Source organism: Vanessa atalanta, chromosome 7 (genome assembly GCF_905147765.1).
Source record: "Vanessa atalanta chromosome 7, ilVanAtal1.2, whole genome shotgun sequence".
Lineage (NCBI taxonomy): Eukaryota > Metazoa > Arthropoda > Insecta > Lepidoptera > Nymphalidae > Vanessa > Vanessa atalanta.
In genome coordinates this window covers 8,667,850-8,687,202 of record NC_061877.1, presented here as the reverse complement: position 1 = coordinate 8,687,202, position 19,353 = coordinate 8,667,850, and the positions used below count along the sequence as shown (strand labels likewise).

The 19,353-nt window shown below is 33.2% G+C and overlaps 1 protein-coding gene across 1 annotated transcript in view; it reads left to right on the top strand.

The window, feature by feature from the left end:
- Positions 1 to 19,353, top strand: part of LOC125065230 — a 44,521-nt gene that overhangs the window by 423 nt on the left and 24,745 nt on the right. The window contains exon 2 of the mRNA XM_047672737.1: positions 6,909 to 7,002. Coding sequence (XP_047528693.1) covers positions 6,924 to 7,002 — 79 coding nt within the window. The 5' untranslated portion in view covers positions 6,909 to 6,923. The remainder of the gene's footprint in view (positions 1 to 6,908; positions 7,003 to 19,353) is intronic.

Here is a 19,353-nt window from a genome sequence, read left to right as displayed (position 1 = left end):
TTTTTTTTAATTTACCCTTAGAATTAATAGCACTACGACAGCTGAAGTGCTCTTTTACCGATCTAATTAAATTAAAATGACTATTTAATTAATTACATTAGCGCCGCTCTCATCAAGATTTATTTAATCGTTTATTTATGTAAAAGTTATCAAGAAATTAAACACGAATAAATTTTATTTTAGAATATACATAATATATATATAAAAGCCAATCTTTTAATGTTATGGCGGCATTTGGTCTAATATATAGGTATTTTCAACAGATAGTTATTTTTAAATTATACCTAAAATCGTGTATAAGTATATAATACTGGCTACACTGCCCGGGTTCACATGGGTCGAATAAGAAGTTCTTTTGAGTGCTAATTCTACCAAAAGAGTTGTCATCTTAAATTGGATGTCGTTGCCAAGAATGAAGTACAATAGTCAAGGCGGATTTCTTTTGTTAAGATGGCCATGAAATTAATTTGATCTCAGTTGATAAGATCGGCCTAAGACGGGGCACTCCAGAAAGAATTCACTATCTATGATCCTCGGTCTAAATCGCCTACGTTTTTTAAAATAAATTATGACACATGTAATATTTTAAGGAATTAAATTTATCATTTTCTATTTAATTATATTTTTACTATTTACTTACTTATTATTGCCGAATTGGAATTATTGGACGTCTTGCGGATGTTAATTTTAACAAAATTAAAACAAATATAACTAACTTAAATTAATAATCTTTGGAGTTAAATGACTATTAATTTGTAACCTGTTCTGATCTGACAATATGCTGCATAAACTTGTAATGATAGTGAAAATATTAAAAGATATGTCTCTTTAAAGCACAGAATATTTAAATGAGGTGATATTTTCGGATATTTACTTTGAAGTTGAGAGAACACTCAATGAATCAAGAAAAGGTGACTGAAACTTTAGATCAAGTAGGTGAAGACTCGGCTTTGGTTGTTTTAAATTACTTTTTCTTATATTTTTATTAAAACGAATAGCGGGGCAATTACGTAATATAGTCATTAAATATTATTTGATATTGTCTCTATTTCAAGTATAGCTCATTATACCCAAGCACATCGTGTGCTGTCAACCAAGATCTCCAAGATATAATTGTGCCTTTTGTTGCTGTAATTACGTTTTACTTATTCTTTTTCCTGGAACGTCATAATACAAAGCGTTGTTATTCTATTGTAAAAGTCTGATTAGGCTCAAAATATTTAAGGCTGTACAAATTATGCATAAAGAGTAACCCTATTGGAATTATATGTTTTGGGAATTTAAAATATTAACAGCCTGTTTGACCATTTTTTGATATCAAAAGTGCCTGACAGCCTAAACACAATTTATCTGAAAGATAAAATTCAAATATCTAATTGACGAATCTCTTTTAGATAATAAAAGGAACCTTTTTTTGTCTCCAATATTTTGTAATTTATTTTTGTGATGAGGCATTCATTTGTGCGCCTTTTTGATTTTTAGAAGATCTGTATAATGATTTCTTTGAAAATATTACGTCAAATTAAACTTAATGTAATTTTTATACTCAAATTGGCACTTGTTTAAAGTTCCTTATAATTTAATTTTTCATGTCGCATTTGAGTTTCTTGATTACGTCTCAATATAACAATCATATACGCAAATCTGTTAATCGATTTTCAGAAATATCTCCGATAGCAGACCTGAGTGGTGATTAAATTAAAAGAGCTTTCAGTTCAGCAGATATTATATTATAAATGTGAGAGTAACTCTCTCTGTCTGTCTGTCGCTCTTTCACTACCAAACCAATGACCCGAATTTTATGAAATTTGGTATGAAGAAAACTTTAACTCCAAGGACATAGGCTACTTTTTTTGCCTAACATACGACAATCAACACCCGAGCGAAGCCGTGGGCGACACCGAGTACTTTATATGTAGATGTAATATCATATAATCAGTACTGTTTAGTAGAATAACTAAAAATAAAACTCTTTTAGAGTTTAATATTTGCTCAACCAAAGTAATATTATAAGTAAGTTAGGTAATCTATGCAGTAAGTTTCTTTTTCCAATTAAGGCAAAAACTATTTATGCTATTGAAAAGAAACTTTAAAATTATTATAGTTTGTAGTTTCAGAGCAGACGTGGGTAGACGTTTTATATTATATAACAATTTTTTTGTACCTACATATTTTTTGTATTGTTTGTTTGTTTTCAACATTGATCCGTGATTTATATTCTTAATACATTTTAACGGGATCGTACTTATATCTTTGATATGAGTAAGAAGACACCCGAAGGCTTTTTATGAGTAAGGGTCTATCCAGGATATCTCTCTAGTATATAAAGTGGTATGTACGTATTAACAACACCGCAGCAAAAAAATATCTATTACTAATTATAAATAATTCTACTACATCTGTTTTTCATAGATAAGCAAAATTAAAATCAAAATCAAAATTAAAATATACTTTATTCAAGTAGGCTTTTACAAGTATTTTTAAATCGTCATTTAACAAACTACTTATATTAAGTGAAGCTACCACCGGTTCGGAATGTAGATTCTACCGAGAAGAAGTGGCAAGAAACTCAGTAGTTACTCTTTTTCAACATCTAACAATACAGTCATGTTAGTCAAATACAATTATATATGTATGTAATATATCCTGCCTGGAAGTCAACAAGCATTAACTCCACGCTTTTTTATCACCTATATAATCTTGTATCGAATAATATGCCTTCTTTACTAATGTATTTTTTACAAAATCTTTGAATTTATGAAACGGCAAAGTTTAAAAGATGTTCAATAAACAACTGCTGCTTTAAAAAAATACGGGGGAAAATATACACACACTATTCTTCTATTCTAGTTTCTTGAGAAACTTGTTTTATTTTTTCATTTGCGTTATATAATTTATTGTTATAGTTTGTATCATATAGATACGTATCGTTAAAAAAATCTTATTATCCTTGTTTCTTATGCTAATGAGTATATTTTTATACAAAATGAAAATGAAATGCTAACTATTCAATTGGTTATTACTGGATATAACATTGATGAAGTCCGGCGTGACGACTCCTCAAGTGACTTACAAGAGGGTAACGGAAACCAATCTAATGTCAGTGGAGCTTGTAGCTCTGTCGGCCGGAGATTACTTGCATAATAGAGATTGGTGTGTGTACATTAATCTTATTTTATAGTCTTTGTCGTATTTTCCGCGCCGAGAGATGATTAGGTATATGTACGACGTACAAAGAATGATGGCGGACCACTCTACGTCCTTTTGTGATCGTTATAAAAGTATCGTGGTATCAATTTACGAGGACGCCTTATAGGGCTTTCTTAATTAAATTGTTATTGGAAATTTTATATTCAATATTGAGAAAAGGTTTTAATAATACGAGTATAACTTTAATCTTGATAGTTGTTTAAGGTGAGTTAAATAAATAATACTTTATTTAAAAAAAGATGTAATTTATGAAAATATTTTGAAATCATAGTAAAATTCGTGTTATAAAAAAAAAAAAAAAGTTGTATAAAGAGAATTACACGTAAGGGTTTGCTTAAGCTGGATATGTAAACAATGGATTCATCAAAAGGAAGCTTAGCCGGACTTTGGATCAGTTTAGATTAAAAGCTGACAAATCTCCCTGCTAAAGGGATATTCATTTACTTCATGAACTAAGGTATCACTGCCGGAGATGGACAGATAAGATTACTTTATTGTACTTATGGTAAACGTAATTGTTTCTTGATTTTACATAACCACAATTATTAATTTATTTGTTCGTGAGTTTAGTTTTTAATGTTGAAGTTTGAATAAATGGTATTATAGAAGGCATGCTCTTTTTGATTTAGTTGTGTTTTAGTACCTACGTTTATTCAAGTAAAACTAGAAAATAAAATGACACATCCACACAGCGTCAGGTTGTTATATTTTAAAGTTTCGTTCGTCTCGTTGCCTTTGTTGTCGTTATAGTAAAACCAAAACCTTTCACATCGTGGAACTAAAGTAGGACGTAGCCAGCGCTGAAAAACGTAACAATGAAAAATAAGAGCACTTTTAAATAAGGCTTGTTTTTTTTAACATATACTGAAACAGACATAGTTTTTGTGTAATTATATGCTATTACGTTTTATATAGCTCTAAATATCTTACTGTAAGTTGGCTTAATTTTGCCTCATGTTTTGCGGTTTGGCCATTCTTTTAGATCCATCTATGGATAATTAAGGAACATTTATCAAATGTAAATAAAATTGATAGAACTTTAAAATTGTTATTTATTATTTCAGTAATACTGAAACAATAACTTATTGTTATAATTTTTAATTAATTGATTTTAACGAAGTTTGTGGCAAGTTACAGAAAAGCGGATAGTTAAACAACATTCTTCAGTAAAAACATACATTATTGTGCCAAGTTTATGATATAATCGGTCAAACGGTTTTCAAAGTCTATAATATCAATCAGCTATGTACCAGACAACGATTTTAATATATCGATGTGAATTGCATTCTCGACTTTTCGATGAATTAGAATACGCTAAAGTATTAATGATTAGGTATGTCATGAGCGAATAATAAATAAATACGTATAATATCCAACCCTCGTCAATGTCAATAAATAATTATTGGAGGCTGTTCTTGATAAGTGCGAACTTCTGACGTGATATGGCTATAATTGGATAAATAATTGCTTCACCCCAATTTCAAACATTGTTTGTTATTTTCCTATTACATGTTTTTAGACATCCGTAATCATATGACAATTTATGAAATTTATTTAAATTTATTAATATGTAAATCCTTCTAGTCTTACATAGTTATATTCCTTGACATTTACAACATAACATATTTTATAAAGTATTTTATTATATTTTGTGGATATAAGAGTAAGTTTTAATAGATATTTGTAATTATGAAATAATAATAAACAACGAGTTCAGTTGTCGAATTATTTGCGAATGATGGCAACACTGTATGAAAGAATATATTAAATTTAAAAATTATACTTATCAATAAATATTTTAAAAAAAACGCAAAAATGAGTTAGCAAAGAAATTGTAACGATATTGGAATTATAAACGGTCGGTGAAGAATTATATACAATAATAACATTAAACTTATGAGTACATCATAATTTTATACCTAGTCTTCAATACTGATTTTAATTGATTATTTAAAAATAATAAATATCTTATGTTTGTACGAATTCCAATAATATTTAAAACTAATATTTTAATCACACGATGTTTGAATGAAATGAACTACTACAGTGTCAACATTCAAAAGAGATTGATTCGTTCGAAAACAAACACAATATTCGTACATATAGCGACTGGTTCAGAAGTTCACCGGGACACGGGTGTGAGGGCGGTGAACTGGGTCACCAGAACAGCATCGAGTGCTGCCGCAACTGGAGCAGATTTTAAAATCTATAAATTGCTCCACTTGTTGATCCTGTTATTGTTTTGGATTATTTTACATTTTCATATCGTAGACGATGGAATTGAATTATATATATATTTTGAATATACCTAGTGATCTTATACTAGTTTTTGTTACATATAAAAATACTTTTATAAATACAATTACGTCGTAATTAACAGTTTGTATTTATTTAATCACTACTTTAATCTAATCAAGTATCATATTATTTTGTGTTTTATTTTTCGGATTTGATTTTAGTTTGGTTAAAATTTACAGTATGATATCATTGAATAAATAATAACTGTTATATTTATATTATTTCTTGTTAATAAACTAGAATGAAAATATTTGAGTGCTTTTTTGTGGAAATAATTCACTTTTTATTTTAGTAGTAGAGTAGACTGATAATTTCAGGATCAACCTACTGCCATTTATTTCTCCCGCTGGCAAAGGGATGTTGACGCGATTTGCTCGTTGGCGGTGCGTCAAATTGAATATTAATTTAAATTACACGGTCCCTCATTTTTATCTCAGTTTTGTAAAAATATTTTTCTTTTAATTTTTTACACTATTTTTAGAGAAGACCATCATTTTTATTTGACATATACATTATAAAATATGTGCAATGCAGAAAGAATCTTAGATTTTAAGGGTAGGACTAATGACAGTATAAGTATCTGTATAGTGTATATTATGCCTTACTATTTACAATGCCAATGCCAGAGGTGACATCTTAGCGTCAGGTAGTCAACATGGTTTGGTCTTTCTATTGTTGCCGCACACATATAAACTTTGTTTAATAACAAGTTGCATATATAGTATACGACTACTATGAATTTTCTTAACATTAACATTAATCACTTTGATAGTCATTCTATATACACGAGATGCAAGGATAAACTTATAACGCCAAATTTTCAACTCCGCAAAGTCAATAAATCCTCCTCCAAGGTATCCATTTCTATAACAAAGCATTAGCATTAGCAGCCTGTAAATTTTCCCACTGCTGGGCTAAAGGCCTTGGAGCATATTCCACCACGCTGCTCCAATGCGGGTTGGCGGAATACACATGTGGTAGAATTTCGTTGAAATTTTTAACTTAGCCGAATCATAAATTCAAATAATTTCAAAAAAATAGAATAATAAAAAAAAAGCATAATCTTCAATACAAGATTAAGTATATAGATGATAAAACAGCGTGAAGCTTATACTTGTTGACTTCCAAGCCAGATATATTATAAACATATATAAATATTATAGTATTTAACTGAGATAGCTTTGTATTTTAAATGTTGTAAGTGAAGAGTAACTATTGAGTTTCTTGCCGGTTCTTTTCGGTAGAATCTACATTCCGAACAGACTTCACTTAATATAGTTTATAAAATTACAATTCAAATATGCTTGTAAAAGTCTACTTGAATATAATTTTGATTTTGATTTCCAAAAATGTTACATAAGGTTTGTATTGTTTATGTAACTTATTTTTTTGTTCAACAGATACAAGCAACAAAGATGAATTCAGCAGTGATATTGGGGTTATTGGTTGTCACATGTTCGAATGTTCTATCGGCCCCGATAGCGCACAATACAGGTATGTTTTTGACTAATGATTGTAATTTTTAATAAATCACCTTTACACCTAAATATATACTTAAATATTTTCATATTATTCGAAGTTAATTAAAGTATAAATATAAGTTCTCAAAATCTCAATTGTGAACTGTTGAAAACCGACTTATGATACGCTTTTTTGATGCGTGCTGGATCGTTTCTTTTATCAAAACATCGAGAAGTGCCCTCGATCACTTTTTTTCGTTTGTTTGTATCTCGTTGTGTAAAGACGAAAATCTGGGTCGTTGTTAAAAAAATAGGCGCCGAATTTAATATACTCGTAAGTACTTCATCTAATTTTTCGTCAGATAAAAGTTTTCATTGATATTATGGACCTTAGGAATTATTTATAAAAGGTTGATTATGTATGTAGAGTTGTTTTAATTACTTTGTAATTTAGTCTTTGCAAATAAGGACATCCTTTCGCCATCGTTCGGTATTAAAGAGTTAGGTTTATGGCAGAATTCGCAACATTAATGCAATGTATATCCACTAATTAGGTGTTTATGCTTGCTTAACATAAGAGTTTAAAATAACCTTATTGTTAAAAAAAAACGTATTCTTATATTTCTGTTAAAAGTATAAGCAAAAGAATGTGCGCTGCGTTTCACCGAGGTGCTTCAACTCACTGCTAGTGTTCTTCCCACCATTCTATTGGCTAACATAGACTTATTAAAATTGAGTATTATTATAGTATACACATGTACATAAATATGTTTATGTTAATTCATAGAGGCCACTCACAATTATTATTTTTATATGTTTTTTATGTTGTTGTGTAATTGTAACGAAATATTAAGTGTGGATCATTATATGACCCAAGAGATATATAAAGAAGAATCCTATTGAATAACAGCATAAAGTATTATAAAGGAAAAAATATTGCTGTAAAATAGGTCACAGGATCCTAGATTATTCAGACTCACGACGTACCCAACTATTTTTAGCGCTGCGAAATTGAAACTGTCAGGCTTTATACATTGCATTATAAAAAATAATGGCATCCATTCTTTAATAACATTTCTTTGTTTTCACTTTCACGCCGATGGCAAATTTCTAATATAATTCTAGAATAGCGTTCTGATTCCAAATTACATTTCAGGAACAAAATTATTACTTTTCTTAAATTTTGATCACTAATGTCACAAAACATAATTAAAGTTGATGCTTAAGCTCCAGTTTGAAGTTAAGTGTTTATCTCACAAACTCTTTAGTGTAATTTATCGTTTTATAAGCTTAAAACTGTATAAAGTTAGTCCGTAACGTTGTGAGTTAGTTGGATTTAGTGACTTTGCTCTTAGTTCTATTTTACTGCCCTTCGTATAAATTCGCTTGTGTGTTATGTTTATTCACTAGACGTTCTCACAGAAGTAACATATTGAGGAAAGCTATTGTCATTCTTAGAAAAAAAAAATGTTGTCTCGCGACTAAATAACGGCGTAATAAATCTTTGGAAGGAACAATGATCATTGGAGATATAAAGTTTATTGAGATTATATAGACAGGTTAACTCCTACATTCATTAGGTTTTTGTAGTTCATTTATTTAAATGTATATAGGTATTAGGACCTATTATCTTTACTTATTGATAACTAGAGTACGCTTCGGTGGTTGTTAATATATACTACTGGTCTATCCTATAAATGTCATAGAAAACATATTCTTTACAAAACGTTAAGTAAAAGTAGTACGTACACGTAGTGTGATTGCAAAGTGTTTTTTATCTTTTTCAATATAGGGCAATAAATCTTGATCTGTAGATAGATGTAGATCTACGATATAATCATCAATATCCAATTTTAGTAGATACAGACAAAGAGGCTGCAAGAATTCGTTCTTTGTTAAAAATCAGTATCTGCTGCTATGAATTCAGACCGCAGGATATATACATATTTGCAAAACTTAAGCGAGGTTTAAGTGTCTGGGAACGTACCCATCAAATATTCTATCATTAAACAGCAATACTTAATTCGATATGCAATGAGCGCTTTAAAGAGTGAGTGGTATTTTAAAGGATTTTGCCTAAAATTTATAAATCTTAATGTTTACCATAATAGTATATGGTTTAGTTACTATTTTAAGCGTATTATCATGTATTGAGGCTATTGGTAAAGTCAAGTGATAAAGTAACAAATATTATTTTTAAAGTAACCTTTTTTCCCTGTAAGTTTAGGATTAATATTTAACAAATGGATATTATAACTTCATAAAAATATACGAAATAATTGTATATACATATATAAATAGGCCAAGAAAAAACCTTCCCTATTTTCCTGTTTATCTACCGGTTTTCTGTTTTTGGTTCATTAGCGTTTAATGAGTCTTAGAGTTATAAATCAAGATAATAAAACAAATGGAACTAAAACTAAAAAAGTAGAAAAAAAAATACAAAATGATATTTCATTAACTCTATGGCATCATTTCGACCAACAGTGGTCTCGAATATATTGGCACAGGCAAACACCGTGACAATTAATTATAAAGTTAAATTAGTTTACACTTATTTACACTACGAGTAAACTCCAAGTCCTCGCTCGATAGACAATTATTTTAATACTTACATTGATTAATCATTGAATATTAAATAAATAATTACTAAATATATTATATTAGCCTAAACAACAATTAAATTGGTACGTTTAATTGTATTTTACTCGTGAAAATAAAAAGTTCTACTTACTTTATAAAAAGTATATATTTAATTGTACATAACTAGTGACTAGCTCCGGCTTCTCCCGCGCTCAATTTAGTAATTACACTATTCAACATATGGTGACGTTTCAGTCATTTTGCGTCGCGGCGCTCTGACAAGTTTTTGTTGACAGATGAGTGCAATTAAGTACTTCTGACTCGAGATGTTATCGTATTAAAAATATTTTTACATACTAATAGTAAGTTGGAATAATCACAATATTTAGATCATTTATTATGAGCTCTTTTAGATAGGAAAATAATAACGGCCTGGTTTCGGCATAAGGCTTAGAGTTCAGACTAAAATATATATATTAACTATTACAAAGGTAATATAAATAAATTATTAAAATTATAAACTTAGTTAAAATACGTAATTAAAGTAACACAAAATATAATAGTATTTTATTTTACTTTAGGTAAAACAAAAGGTAAACTTTTATTTGCTCATACATCCCTTATTTTAATTAACCTTTACAATTGGATTCATCTTCTTGTTAACTATTTTTGTAAAAGAAAACATCGACAATACCAACCCACAGTCTATTATTACTGTTGAACCTGTAATAACACTGGTATTCACTCTTTATAATAAACCGTAACAATACAATCCGAAGTATTGTTGCTCGATAGAATATGAATAATAAGAGGTAAGTGATAGTACGATTACGTGGGCAAATAAATTATTAATATAAAAATAAATAATATTTTCATATGTATCGACTATAACTTTCACGATATTAATATTAAAAAACAAAACAGAAGTGTGTGAAAGTGTATCCTCATAATAAATAATTGTATAATGTATCATCTATATATATAAATATATATCTGACATAAATGTTGTAAAAAAAAATTGTAATTCATTCTATGCAATATGGTCGTCAATATGCTTTTGTGTTCTTTTTGTAGGATTAAGTCTCGGCGAATAGTCTCGAATAAACCACCGCCAATTAGAAAATGTTGTATAATTAAATTATTTTTAAAGATTTTAGCAATTCAGAAAAGATTATAACATTCATTATCATAATATTAAAACCACATTATTGTCTTCATTTATCCCTGTAACGTCAGTCCGAACGTACGTAATAGAGAGGAATTTTATCATTTCATTAGTAGATTAGTAGACGCTGATATTAAAAATATTTATCAAGCCATTTAGGTCTATTCACTTATTTATTATTTATTTAGCTAATCATATTATTAAAATTAATAAATAAACACTAAGAAGTAAATGAAAAAAATGTTTTATTTAAGAGTTAAGCTTTAAAGACGTTTTTAATATTAAATACCGATTTTATAAAAAAAAAAAATGCGGACAGACAAATAACCCGTAAACCCGTAATAGTCAGTGGTTATCATCGCCCAGTGACATAGACACTGTAACAAATATTAACCATTCTTTACATTGACAGTGTATCAGCGTTCATATATGATAAGACGTTATTCCCTTGTGCCTCATAATACATATTCCCTTCTTACACTGGCTCACTCATTCATTAAACCGGAACACAACAATATTAGTATTGCGTTTGGCGTTTATATAAAATCCTAGTAGCCAAATATAAAAATACTGTCATAAATACAAAAGGTACAATCAATATATGATAGAGTTAATATTGTTTCTTAAAAAAGTGCAATGGAAAATATATATTTTTTTATTTTAGATATGCTAAGTACAATTTGCATGTGTTTATTCAATTTTATTCTACAGTTCCATGTTAACTTTTAGACTGGAAGCTATTGTGTAATTACTAATTAGTGTTATAATTACATTGCGAAGGGCGTTTCCAAATTTGACCTTTAGACACGAGTTGTTAGTCGCTAAACACGTGCAAAAACGGAAGATAATGAAAATACACGCCTACGCTTCTAAAACCTCGTTATCCCCCTTCATCAGTGAGGCCGTAAGTCAATCTAATAGCTAATATTAAACAAGAACGAACGACCTTATATTATTTTGAAAGTAACAAGATATGAGATCTTGTTACTTTCAAAATAACGATGTCTTGATGTAAAAGTAGTCTATTTATTCAATTGTTTTATTATTTTATTTATACAAAGCTCAGTCTGGAATCAATATTTTACTGTCAGAAGTTACGTTCCAATAAATTATTTATTAAATAAACATACAAAATAATTTGCTTTCAATAAAAAATAATTTTTCACACGTTTCATAAATAAGAGTAAATAAAATGTTAGTTTAGTTACGTATGACCTGTCTCGTTTTAGGTCAACAAGACGCTCAGAGATTCGTTTAATCTTTAATACCGGAAAATTTAATATTATAAAAAGAAACAATTTTTTGTCCCAATAAAACCTTTAATACGGTTTTAAATAAGGATTACTGAGTAAATCATTACTAAAAGGTTTCATTAAATAAAACTGACTTTGTGTAAGGTCGTCTGGGAAGGAACCACTACATATTCCGCCGCTTTACATAGCAATACTAGTATTGTGATTTCGCAATGTAAAGGATGAGTTAGCTAGTGTAACTAAAGGTTTTGTTGTGTCGTTCATTCACTATTTAATACCGTTTCAATTTTCAACAAAAACCTGTAATTCGCAAAAATAACACGTTTTATTTTGTAATATTTCTATAATTGATTGTCGTTGATAGTAATGGTTTACAAAATTATATTTACATACTAAACTAATTTTAAAATAGAGTCCATTTTTTTTTTGTAACATTAGTTTTACATCGGTTTCCGTTTTTTGTGGAAATTTAGGTCAAAATTATTTCGATTATATCTTATCCTTGTTCATATTTTTTTATATATTATCCAACAGAAACCCTAATATAAAATTAGACATTGTGCTCGTAAATATACTTAACATACGGTACGTTGACGGGTTGTGTTAACTCTTAATATATTCAACCACCCACGTGGACTTAGATCAAAGGCTTAACGATTCAGTGACTGGTCACACCTCACTGAGCTTATATAAAACATGCCTCATATCTCTGTATATTCTAGTAAAATATTATAAGGGTGAGATATATTTAACAGCGTATTGTAAAATATTCAAGAGGTTTATGACCGTTGGTATAAAACCGCATCATATAAAAATTTAAAAGGGAAAAGTAAAACGTTAAAAATATTGTTACTAAAACGCGTTCGAACAATTGTACGATGAAAATAATTTGGAATGTAGTAAGTCGATTGTGTCGTGGAGCATACTCGTTGATAAAACTGCGAAGCGCTGCTTTTTATATAATAACATTACGTATTAACTGTTGTTAACAGAAACAAAACAACCGAAAACGTGCGTACGTTTTAAAATGCTACTGTGTAGGCTTATTACTTTTTTGATGTGACATCAAAAAAACACAAATATTATTCATCCGTATAGAATTATATATATTCTGACTAAAATATGTTACTTATATTTATTTATATATATATAGTATTATAGATTTTTTATTAGGTACGATTTCTACATATATTCGCTAAACTAAGTTTAGTACTAAGAACTTTATCGTAACAAACGTAGCACGTCTCTACGTTCGTAGCACTTAATATTAAAATAGGTTTTTTAACATCGACAAGTATTAATGAAAGTTAAAATACTATGCATGCCTGAGTTGGCTAACAATATAAAAGATATGCTTCGTGTGGTAGTGATGGTATTGATATAAAGCCAATACTAGCGTTGGGGGTAACAACAGCCAACGATTTTTAACGTTCGAAGTCAATAATTGACTTCATTTCATTATAACATAACTTTATTTTTTAATAATTAATTTCTCTTCAGCTAGAGATTAGGCAAAAAACGTTGGTCACAAGTATTATCATGTATAATTTTGAAGGAAATAAGTATACATAAAAATGTGTTCAAATTATAAACAAATGTCAATGGACCACTCGATGGTAAGTGGTCACTACCGCTTTTGACTAAAGACGTTGTAAGAAATATTAACCATTCCTTGCATCACCAATACGCCACCAACGTTAGAAACCAAGATGTTACGTCCCTTGTGCATGTAGTTATACTGACTCACTCGACCGTCAAACTGGAACACAACAACACTGAGTACTGCTGTTTAGCGGTAGAATATCTGATGAGTGGGTGGTATCTACCCAGACGGGCTTGCACAAAGCCCTGCCACCAAGTAAATTCAAAATATAAAATATACAAAATTTTTGTTTAACAGAAGACTAAATAATATTTCATTTTATTATTTGACTTTTAGTAAATAATTTTAAAACTAAAAACAAACGAAACCAAATTCTATGTTTTAACTGCAGTTTATATTCACCAGTAACTATAACATTACAAGAAATGTTAGATCCGTTTACAATATGTTTTTACCAAACAGAAGTAATCAATTCGTATTATCGCTCCTACCCGGTCTTTTAATAAATCAATTTCATATTCTAGTTGTTCTGCATTATTTATCGGACATTGACGTATGTACGATAAATAATGCAGGTCTTATAAGGAAGAATACAAGCGTTGATTAGCCACATACTTGCAATTTATTGCTATTAAAATATTGATCATTATTTTCTAATATAATTATGAAATAGTAACAATAACTTATTTGAAACAAAACTAGTTTTTAACGGATTTAATCGCGTATATTAATTATTTTATTTTAACATCCCGACGTTTCGAGCACTTTGCAGTGTTCGTGGTCACGAAGTTTCAATGTGTAATAATCGCGAAAATCTAAGACAACAATAAATTATTTGTTTATTAAATATTTTATTTTTGTTAGGTTTAATGTAATCAAATTCTGAAACATTAGCGTTATAATTCCGAGAAATATTGTTTATAAGAATTTAATACGAGGGAATACGAGGCCTTTTTTTTTTTTTTTTTTTTTTTTTTTTTTTATTGTCCGGGAGGGCAAATGACTCTGCTCCACCTGATGGTAAGTGGTAGTAGAGTCCAAACGCGACGACGGCTAGTGCAGTTGGGAAAGGTGATCTGCTCTAGCCGCCCCCGCCTTGCCGGCCCGCAAGATGCCTCTTCACGCCTCGCTTGAAGGAACCCAGGTCATAAGAGGAGGGGAATACGTGCGCTGGTAAAGAATTCCATGTTTTGGAAGTGCGACAAAGAAAAGAGTTGCCAAATTTCTTTGTACGCGATGGAATTGATGTCACAGTTAGGCGGTGACATCGAGAACCAGCACGCGTGGACTTGTGAAGGAAAGGGGAAGCAGGAATAAGGGAGAATAGTTCCTCTGAGCACTCGCCGTGACACATTCGATAGAAAGCGCTGAGTGCCGCTATCTCTCGACGCAATTGTAAAGGCTCGAGGGTGTTGGTGACCTTTACATCGCCAATAATGCGAACCGCACGTCGCTGCAACCGATCCAAGGCCTCCAGTAGGTACTTAGCGGAGCCATCCCAGAGGTGCGAGCAATATTCAACGCAGGACCGTACCTGTGTTTTATACAGCAGGAGCAGTTGAGCAGGCGTGAAAAAACGCCGCACCTTGTTCAGGACTCCGAGTTTACGTGAGGCTGTTTTTATAACAGCCTCGATGTGATCCTTTGGATTGAGGTCGCACCGAACGTCGATTCCCAGTATGGCGACTTTGCTATGTATCTCCAGCGTGGTGCCACAGAGGGAAGGAGGAGGGGAAAATGGTGACTTTTTCGCTGTGAGAGCGCACACCTGAGTTTTCTTGGCGTTAAACTCAACAAGATTGTCAGAGCCCCATTTGGCGATGAGTCCTAACGTCCTATCGAGCTCAACAACAAGATCCCTCCGTCTCTCCTCAGTTTCCGCCCGTCCAGCCGCTGCGCGTCCGTGGTATCCCCCGTGCACCGTACTGTCATCTGCATAGCAATGTATGTTCCCAAGAGAGAGCATATCATTGATATGCAGAAGAAAGAGCGTGGGGGATATCACAGACCCCTGGGGGACTCCAGCATTCACTACATGGGATTTTGAAGCGCAACCATCAACTAGAACGCGAAGGCTGCGCTTGTGTAGGAAGCTAGCAATCCAGGTGCAGAGCTGAACCGGCAGACCGTATGCCGGCAGCTTGGAGAGAAGACTTCTGTGCCAGACTCTGTCGAAAGCCTTGGAGATATCGAGGCTGACGGCCAACGACTCTCCACGCTTATCGATAGCTTCACCCCAGAGGTGTGTTACGTACGCTAGAAGATCACCTGTGGACCGTTTTGGTCGAAACCCGTACTGACGATCATTAATTAGACAATGATCTTCTAGGTAATGGATCAGTTGGTTGTTTAAGATCCGTTCCATCACCTTACAAAGAACTGAAGTGATAGCTATTGGCCGATAATTTGCCGGGTCAGATCGATCCCCTTTTTTGGGAACCGCTTGCACATTAGCTTCTCTCCAAGAATCCGGCACACATCCTGTAGAAAGAGACAGCTGGAACAGGCGCGTTAACACAGGAGACAGCTCCGCTGCACACTTCATCAGCACTATGGCTGGTATTCCATCGGGACCGCTAGCTTTCCGCACATCAAGTGATTGTAGCTCTGCACGTACATCACGTTGCCTGATTTTGATGTCAGGCATCGTGTAGCCACATGAAGGAATTGTTGGTGGCAGCGCACTACAATCATTGATTACGGAATTATCCGCAAAGAGTTTTGCCAGAAGATCAGCTTTCTCCTGCGGACTGTGAGCTAGCGATCCGTCCGGATACCTGAGCGGTGGCAGCGAAGGTTGACAGAAATTGCTTTGCACAGATTTGGTCAGACGCCAGAAGCTACGGGAGCCTCTAGGTTGTGAAATAAGGTCATGGCCAAACCGCGCAATGCGCTGTGCATCCGCTCTTGTGTATGCCTTCCTACAAGACTTGGAAGTTTTATTGTAGGTTGCTTTCAGTGAGTCAATGTTAGATGCCCCACTAACGCAGCCATTGATCCACGCGCGATAAGCCGCCTGCTTAGAAGACACAGCATCGGCACATTCGCGAGTGAACCAACGGTTACGCGTACCCTTACTGGCGAGGTCTGAGTTAGGAATGTAGTATTCCATCCCCAACAGGATCTCACCAGCAATAGCAGCGGCGCTAGCTGTCGGGTCATTCTCACTGAAGCAACGCTCCTTCCAAGGGACTGACGCATAGTAATCGCGCAAACCGTCCCAATCTGCCGACTTATAGTGCCAAATGCGACGTTTGCTTACCGTTGGTGGCGGCAGCTTGGCCTGTGGCACTTTGGTAGATATCAGGCAGTGATCCGAAGAACCAAGTGGAGCCCGAACCTCAACCTGATATTCCACCGGGTGGCTAGTCAGCAGAAGGTCCAGTAGGGAAGGCGCTTGCCCGTCAATGTCTGGGATCCTGGTGGGCTGATCAACCAACTGGGTCAAGTCATGCGTGAGAGCGAAAGCATGGGCAGTCCTTCCCGCATGGTCAGTTTTGGAGGACTTCAACCATGATTCATGGTGAGCGTTAAAGTCCCCCAAAAACACCAGTTCCGCGTTAGGAAACTGCTCTTGCGCAGCATCTGCCACCCGACTAAGATGGTCAAATAGTCGGCTTGTCTCCAAGTCACCATTGTGGGATCTGTAGAGGCACACGTAGACCCGACTCTGACGAACCAAGTCCACACGTACCACTAACAGGGAGAAGGAAGGGTCCTCCAAGCAGCGCAGACGGTGACAACAAACATCCGTCCTGACGAACAAGCATACTCCGGCTTTCGCTTTGAAGGATTCTTCAAGCATGTAGCCGGGATAATTAAGGTAGCTGGTATCGACAGGACGGAGTATTTGAGTCTCCGTCAGAAACAACATTGCTGGCCGTGCTGTCTCGAGATGGTGGTGGACAGCATTGAGGTTAGCGTGGAGTCCACGGATGTTAACGAACTCAACCTCAAACAGCGTGGGAATGGTGGGGGTGTGCACCGCTGTACGACCGTCATTTCTTTTATGCACTGTCATGGATAGGGGGAAAAAAGAGGAAGAGACGTGAAGCGAGCGATGCGTTGCCACGATAAGGACGGTCAAAGTGTGGAGCTGTGTTTCCCCAATAAGTTGCCAGAAGAGAAAATAAACTGACCCGCCGGGCGGAAGGGCCCCCGAACCCTCCCGGTAGTGGCCGCCGGGACCCCACCGTCCGGTCACCAACCGGCACGACGGTCCACACCGGGATTATGCGTGGCCTGGTGGGGCAGCCTCGCGAGCTGGTTAGGAACGCTTGGGCCCCTGTACTCTGCCACGGGCGGCCAGCGGAACAACCGTTTCTACGGGTCTCCCTGACCGGCGGGTCAATATACTTTCCTCCAGCATTGGTTCAACAGCAACATCCACCGGACCAACACTTATCGCGACAATGCGCGCTCGGGCACTGGCTGTACGCCGGCTGATCTCGAAACGCGGCTGCAAGCAGCCACTTCACGAGTGTTTCACCATGCGTACGGTGGTAACAAGCCAGGCGGATGATTAACATCCTACCACCAGATCACCACTCTTCTTTCCGTATAAGTTGAAACTGTTGATCTAAACAGTCCACAGTATTCGAAAAATCGAGAAATATTTTATCGTAAACATATATCATTTAACCAATTTGAATTTGTTATTGTAATATAAATATTATGAGGTAATTAAAATTATATGAATACCTTAATCCAGAATAAGAGGTAGTTGTTGTTGTGTTAGAGTTTGTTGTGACTGTTCTATAATTAAAATTGCTATTTACATTTTTGTTTAGTTGGTAGTAGTCCCTTTTCGGTTACGCTCTAATAACCTTCTAGTAGAGAGGAGGCTAATGAATGCTTTGTCGTCCAGTAGACAGAAAGAGTTCTAATTTCTTTTCAAATAAATTTACAATTCCATATTTTGTAATTGCTAAAACTTAAGATATGATGGAACGATGAGAAGTTAAGCGAATACAATTAAGTATTAAATTTAATGTTTTTATAATGAACTGTACAATGTTAAATGGGATAAATTTAATTAGTAATTTCAAGAATTTTAAGATAATAAAATGTATTCAACCGTGTTTTTATTACTTCGGTATAATTTGAAAGTTTCCATTTAAACGCTATTGCTGGAGTGTTATAAAGTTTTATGCTGTCGGTAATGTTTGCAATGTATTTCACATTAAATGTATAAGAGTTTGAAAAGAAATAAAAAATAATGTTAGACGTAATATTAAAAATATGCGGTTCCGTTTTCACAGAAACACAAAGATTAATTTCTTAATGAGATTATTGGTGTAAAGTTAATTTGTAACCTAGAAAAGGCCCGCACATACTCTTCGTTAAATTAAATTTGTATAAATATCTTGCTTTAACATTACAATTTTTAATATATGTTTCTAATCAAATATGTATACTATGTTTTTGTTAAAATAAAACAATACTAACTCACTATTAAAAAAGTTATTAAAAAATTCTATGCATTTTATCTTTCAATTTCATTGGAGACAGTGCTGACATTATACAAAATATATAATAATGTTCATTACTACGTCGTAGGTACAATAATTTTAAACAAATATGTCTCTCATTCTACTCGTTCGAATGGAAACGTTTGGTTTCAGAGCGGTTGAATTTAATATAGACAAAATTTCGGTTCACTTGAGTTTCTAAAACAATAATGTAGTGTGATAGTAAAAACTTAGTTTAAAATATATAGTAGTTATTATACGTGGATTAAATGAATGCAAATAGATTTCCAACCAACGATTGATAAACTAT